Below are 7,237 nucleotides of genomic sequence, written 5' to 3'. Positions count from 1 at the left end.
ACATTCAGTATTTTCCTCCTCTATGTCTCTCATTCTCATTACCCGTCTAGGATCCACAATCCTATTGACTGCTGTCATGGGCTAATAACCAACAGCTAACATGCTTGCAAATTGAAAAAAAAAAAAATTAAATAGAAAACTTGAGCAAAACTTGTTTTTAGAAAAACCATTTCCAATAACAAGGACTCTGCTGTTCTATCATGTCGGGAAATAGTGTTACCATTCATAAAAAGGTAAACATAAAAGTTTTTCTCACAGTAAACTTTTTGAACAAAATATTTTTACCATATGGACACGGATCTGCTTGGTCTTTGCACCATAAATAAGTGGATTGAGAAATGGAGGGACCAGCAGATAAGTGCTAGAAAAGAGGATGTGAATATAAGGAGGGATGTGAGAACCAAATCTATGTGCAAAGAAGGAGAAGAAACCAAGGGAGTAGAACTGGAGGAAGACACAGATGTGAGCGACACAAGTGTTGAATGCTTTCAACCTGGCCTCCTGCTGAGGCAAACGGAAAACTGTGATGAATATCTGTATGTAGGACAATGTGATTAATACAATGTCAAGCCCGGCAACAGTGAAGGCCACAAACAAGCCATAGATTTTGTTGACCCTGATATTTTCTGCAGCCAGTTTCACAATAGCCATATGTTCACAGTAGGAATGAGAGATGACTGTTGTATGATAAAATTGTAATCGAAACTTTATCAGTACTAGGCATGGTGCTACAAGAATGGCTGCCCTGAGTGTTACCACAGCTGCTATTTGAGTGACTAAGTGGTGAGAGAAGATGGCAGCATGTCTGAGTGGATAACAGACGGCTACATAGCGGTCCAGGGCCATGGCCAGGAGGATGCCTGACTCTATGCCCTGAAATGTGTGGATGAGCCACATTTGAAGCAGGCAACAATCAAAATGTATTTCTGGTACATGAAACCAGAAGATTCCAAGCATCCTGGGCACAATGCTTGTGCTGAGAGCAATATCTGTGACTCCTAGCATGCCTAGGAAAATGTACATGGGCTGATGGAGACTGTGTTCTGATTTGATGATGATCAGAAGCAAGGAGTTTCCAATCATAGCCATGAGATACATGACACAGAATGGAATCCCAATCCAGCACTGCACAGACTCTAGGCCTGGGATCCCTATTAGTGTGAAGTCAGAAGGCATGAAGACTGTGGTGTTGGAAGTGGACATAGTGTCCTTGGGCCTCATGATGCAAACAAAAGACATATCTCAGTCCATGCTACTTCCTTTTCTACTTCTTATTTTCATCCAAAGTCATCATAGTGAGTGTGTATGATTTTGGTAGATCTCTCAGATCCTATCATCCACCTCATATAATATCATATAAAATATCATATCATATCATCTATATCATATAAAAGGTAAATGAAAAATCCACAATGACACATGTTTTTAGTAATGGCATGCATAAGCCCTGACCATCATAAAAATTGTATTAGCATGACAGTACGATTGCGTTAGAACTAACCAAATACCTGAGTTCCCAGATGGCACTAGTGGTAAAGAACCCACCTGCCAATGCAGGAGACATAAGAGACACAGGTTCAATCCCTGGGTCGGACAGTCCCCTGGAGGGGGACAGAGCAACTCACGCCAGTATTCTTGCTTGGAAAATCCCACAGACAGAGGAGTCTGGTGGGCTACAGTCCATGGGGTTGCAAAAAGTCTGACACGACTGAAGTGGCTTAGTACATACTCACAAGAACACACAAGGACTTCTTACTCAACTGCTGACATGTCTGTCATTTCACTTCAAAGCTGTGAAAACAAAAAAGTTGTTTATTTTGGTTGGTAATTATATTTTAATCAGAAGTTAATGATGCTCTTCGTATTCCAATTTCCATTTACTGCTTCAACATTCTTGTTATTCTCAGTTGTCTCTCAGTCAAAGCCATTTGGTTTGGACATTGAGAGTCTGGCAATATATTAGTGCAGGTTTCTCTCTAAGAAAGAGAATAAACATAGGAACACTTGTCACCTAAAAGCAAAATATATTTGTCTTTGTATTGAGGATATGTATTATCTATCTCTGTGTAAGACTAGTTGTCTTTTCAGAAGAACTTGAAGGAACAGTTTTAGAAAAGATCATTCAAATTTGTGTACATTTGGTAAGTCTGGACCAAAGTTTCTTGGTACTTTTTTATGTTTCTAGTAAAACTGAATTGTTTTTCCTACATTTCCAACAGCTGAAATGCTTCATTTTTCTGCTGAAATTAAAATATATTCTGTAATACACATTACAAAATGTTTAGAGTCAAGATAACTCAAGAAAACAATATTGGCGACAGTAGCAAAATATGAAGGTATGAGAACTCATTCTTAAAGACTGATGGATATAGGAACAAGGGTAATTGACTGGAATAGAGTCTTCACTTGTGGGTTTTTGCCTTTTGTTTCTCTTCTCTTCTAAGCTATTTCTAAGGCCTCCTCAGAAATCCATTTTGCCTTTTTGAATTTCTTTTTCTTGGGGATGGTCTTGATCACTGCCTCTTGTACAATATCATGAACCTCTGTCCATAGTTCTGCAGGCACTCTGTCTATCAGATCTAATTCCTTGAATTGATTTGTCACTTCCACTGTATATTCATAAGGGATTTGATTCAGATCATACCTGAATGGTCTAGTGGTTTTTCCCTACCATCTTCAACTTAAGTCTGAATTTGGCAATAAGCAGTTATTGATCTGAGCCACAGCCAGCTCCCGGTCTTGTTTTTGCTGACTGTATAAAACTTCTCCATCTTTGGCTGCAAAGAATATAATCAGTCTGATTTTGGTACTGACCATCTGGTGATGTCTATGTGTAGAGTCTTCTCTTGTGTTGTTGGAAGTGGGTGTTTGTCATGACCAGTGGGTTCTCTTGGCAAAACTCTATTGACCTTTGCCCCGCTTCATTCTGTACGCCAAGGCCAAATTTGCTCTTGGTGTCTCTTGAATTCCTACTTTTTCATTCCAGTCCCCTATAATGAAAAGGACATATTTTTTGGGTGTTAGTTCTAGAAGGTCTTGGAGGTCTTCTTAGAACCATTCAACTTCAGCTTCTTCAGCTTTACTGTTCGGGGCATAGACTTGGATTACTGTGATATTGAATGGTTTGCTTTGGAAATGAACAGAGATCATTCTGTCATTTTGGGGTGGCATCCAAATACTGCATTTTGGGTCTTTTTTTTACTATGATGGCTACTCCATTTCTTCTAAGGGATTCGTTCCCACAGTAATAGATATAATGGTCATCTGAGTTAAATTCACCCATTCCAGTCCATCTTAGTTTGCTGATTCCTAAAATGTCAATGTTCACTCTTGCCATCTCCTCTTTGACCATTTCTAATTTGCCTTGATTCATGGAAATAATATTACAGGTTCCTACACAATATTTCTCTTTACAGCATCAGACTTTACTTCTATCACCAGTCACATCCAAAATTGGGTGTTGTTTTTGCTTTGGCTCCATCCCTTCATTCTTTCTGGAGTTATTTCTCCACTGATCTCCAGTAGCAGAGAGTTCATCTTTCAGTGTCCTATCTTTTTGCCTTTTCATACTGTTCATGGGGTTCTCAAGGCAAGAATACTGAAGTGGTTTGTTCTTCCCTTCTCCAGTGGACCACAGCTTGTCAAAAGTCTCCACCATGACCCATCCGTTTTGGTAGCTGTGAAAAGAAGAGAAGCAAAAGCAAAGAAGGAAAGGAAAGATATACCCATTTGAATGAAGATTTCCAAAGAATAGCAAGGAGAGATTTAAAAAAAAAAAAAAAAAGCCTTCCTAACTGAACAAAGCAAAGAAATAGAGGAAAACAATAGAATGGGAAAGACTAGAGATCTCTTTAAGAAAATTAGAGATACCGTGGGAACAATTCATGCAAAAAAGGTACAATAAAGGACAGAAATAATATGGGCCTAAGAGAAGCAGCAGATATTAAGAAGAGGTGACAAGAATACAGAGAATAACTTCATGGAAAATAGACGGGGAAACAGTGAGAGGCTTTATTTTTGGGGGGCTCCAAAATCACTGCAGATGGTGACTGCAGCCATGCAATTAAGACACTTGGTCCTTGGAAGAAAAGATATGACCAACCTAGACATCATATTAAAAAGCAGAGACATTATTTTGCCAACAAGTTCCATCTAATCAAAGCATGGCTTTTCCAGTAGTCATGTATAGATGTGAGAGTTGGCTATAAAGAAAGCTGAGCACTGAAGAACTGATGCTTTTGAATTGTGGTGTTGGAGAAGACTCTTGAGAGTCCCTTGGACAGCAAGGAGATCCCACCAGTCATCCTAAAGCAAATCAGTCCTGAATATTCATTGGAAGGACTGATGTTGAAGCTGAAACTCCAACACTTTAGCCACCGGGTGCGAAGAACTGACTCATGATGGTGGGAAAGATTGAAGGCAGGAGGAGAAGTGGATGACAGAGGATGAGATGGTTGGATGGTATCACCGACTCAATGGACTTGCATTTGAGTAAACTCCGGGAGTTGGTAACAGACATGGAAGCCTGGCCTGCTGCTGTCCATGGGGTCACAAAGAGTCGGACATGACTGAGTGACTGAACTGACTGATTCTTGGCTTTAAACTTCTTAGAGCTATCATTAGCATGAGATTTGACTAATTTAGGCTCATTAATTTTTCGTGAAAAACAAAGTTTGAAGCACTTGAGTCATTCTTTTCTGAGCTGAGGCATAAGAAATTATTAGAAAATCAACTGGTGGAAGGATGTATTCCCTAAAAGAATTCAAATATAGAACTATACAGAGAAGAGAGAGAGCTGACCTTGGAATTTCAGAAATATTTAGGAAGACAAATTTACAGCAAGTTAAAAAAAAATAATCATTACTCAATTCATTGACTTTTTGTGAAAACTTTGGAGCTTATCCACTATATGAAAGCTGTTATCTGATCAAAAGCATTTCCTATTGCATATTTTGCATTGCATACATTGCATATTTTGAAGCAAGAAATCCTCAAACCATACATGAGAGAGATATTTGTAATTCTGTGAAAATAAGGTTAGGTTTTTTTTTAATTTTTATTTTTTATAGACTCTCCGATAATGTTGCTTCATATGAGTAAACTCATGATCAACTAACCCTACACTGAATGTCAACAAACAGGGCAGTAACAGAGGAAGCAGCTGTGGTTCCTGTTGCTAAACCACAAAGGAAAGAATCAATAGGTCATCTTCATTCTGTAGCCTGTATCAGTTGACAGTTATCTATAATAGACTAATCACTAAAAGAAGCAGTTGGATATCCACTGGTTTGCTCCTCAATGACTAATTTTGTGATTAATCCACCTACTGACTCGAGTAATAATCGTTTTTCTTTCTAAAACATAGTAAAAATTAAAATAGAAATCCTTAAAACAACCACAGTTTCTGAGCTTTTTAAGAGGTAGGAGCAATATTTGAGCTTGATCTGATAAGTACAGACAGTGGAATGTCAGGTGGAAAATACATAATTGAGTACAGTTTTAATGGACTAGAGTGATTATTATTGAAAATCTGGCAATGAAACACTATGGAGGTAAACTTGGGAATAGTGAGACTTACTTGCTAATTGTTGCATGCTGGTTCTGCTCTCACTAGATTATCAGAAAGGCATTGTCAGTTCTTCATATTAACATCACTCAACTCTTATAACATACTGCCTCTTCTTGTTGTTTGTGTTACATGTTTTCAGTTCCTCTTCATTCTATTTGGACCCTCTGTAACAACACTCATTCAATGTCAGGAACACAAATCCATCTTGTACGGGGTCATCTGCAATGGGGAAACATCTCGGGGACAGCCTTTCCTGCTTTTCTCTGGTCTCTATAACAGATATTCTCCATCTTTTGTAAGTCTGTCTTAGATTATATATCTGTGTTCATTTTCTAATAAAAGCAAGGGCAAAATCTGTATTACTTGAAGGCATAACATCAATTTATTTAGCTTGAATTGAATAAGAAAGCTGCTGCCCATCAGTTTATGTTCTATAATGAATGTGTGGAGGAGGATTTATAAACATAAAATGAGGGGTTTATTAACCATCAGTTAAACCACAAGGGACCCAGCAAATTATAGTTATGTCCTCTTGGGTTCATCCACACCTAGTATCCCTGAAATTATTATTACAATTTACAGACACATCCCTGCTCTTCTATTTTTCTCTTGTGTAAAATGAATAAGAGATATTTATATATACCTGTGTTCTTTTTATATCTCAGTTGTTTTTCTGATCTCCTAATTTGCAAAAAAAAAAAAAATCTAAGCTCTACTTAAATATAGGCATTTCTTTGCCAATGATTTCTCCTTGAATAAATAACCTGTGACACTTTCTTGCAATGAGGCATTTTGAGAGGAAAAATCTGTATCCATATGCTATTTTATTATGCACTTCTCATTTCCTGCAGTCTCACTCCTTTGATTTGTATTTTATTGAGACTATTTTTGTATATTCAATATTTGTTTTTTGTTTGTTTGTTTATTTCTTAGCATGACCAATAGTGGTTGACATTTCTAAATCCTACTAGAGAGAGTTCTGACTAAATTGTACACATGAATAAATTTTTTCCGTCCCTCACTTTACAATTTTCCCTCTTTTCCTCCTCTCTTCCTTCATAAAGAAGGTATTACGTGTGACAGATATATGAAGGTATCATTCCATGTGCTTTTAATTAAGAAAATATATTTTCAAATTTGGGGAAATAAGGAGACAAATTAGGATGTCTTTCATCATGAGTGTAAATAAATTCTAAGAAAGTTTTAGGCACATGATACCTTTCTCTTTGACATTTTACCCAATTTTTAGATTTCCTTATATGTAACTAAATTTTAGATATACTTAATGTAGCTTAGAAATGTTGGCAGATTTAGGACAAACCTTTTCTGTGGGCTGGAGGAGGTTATTTCCAATGGATTTCAGGGTGACTAAGAGATATGATGAAAAGGAAAAGATCCTAAATTTTCCTTCCAGAAATTCTCCTGTGGAGAATGAAAGCATTATATTGATTCGTGTTGAATAGAATTGATTCAGAGGTCCAACTGACATCTATACATCTCTTCAGCCTACCTTTTATTTTCTGATTTACCATTTCGTTTTTCACCTGTTCCCTTCTATTAATTGAGTATAAATTTTGATGTTCCCCCAAGTTCTTACCTGAGTCCTCACACTCAAATTATACAAATATGATGGCAATTTCACCTACTTAAAATAAATCAGTTACCTTC

General features: G+C 37.3%; 1 protein-coding gene across 1 annotated transcript; it reads right to left on the bottom strand.

The window, feature by feature from the left end:
* Nucleotides 1-252: 252 nt before the first annotated feature.
* LOC122450250 (olfactory receptor 52A1-like) lies at nt 253-1,203 on the bottom strand. The gene has a single exon (XM_043482483.1). The coding sequence runs from the start codon at nt 1,201-1,203 to the stop codon at nt 253-255; it is 951 nt and encodes a 316-aa protein (XP_043338418.1).
* Nucleotides 1,204-7,237: the final 6,034 nt, after the last annotated feature.

This window comes from Cervus canadensis, chromosome 11, assembly GCF_019320065.1.
Source record: "Cervus canadensis isolate Bull #8, Minnesota chromosome 11, ASM1932006v1, whole genome shotgun sequence".
In the NCBI taxonomy this organism is placed as follows: Eukaryota; Metazoa; Chordata; class Mammalia; order Artiodactyla; family Cervidae; genus Cervus; species Cervus canadensis.
Note: the sequence above shows the minus strand (reverse complement) of the source record. Positions and strands in the feature narration are given on the sequence as shown.

Coding starts and splice junctions, on each gene's coding strand:
- LOC122450250 (XM_043482483.1), bottom strand. CDS start 1,203: ATGTCCACTTCCAACACCACAGTCTTCATGCCTTCTGACTTCACACTA.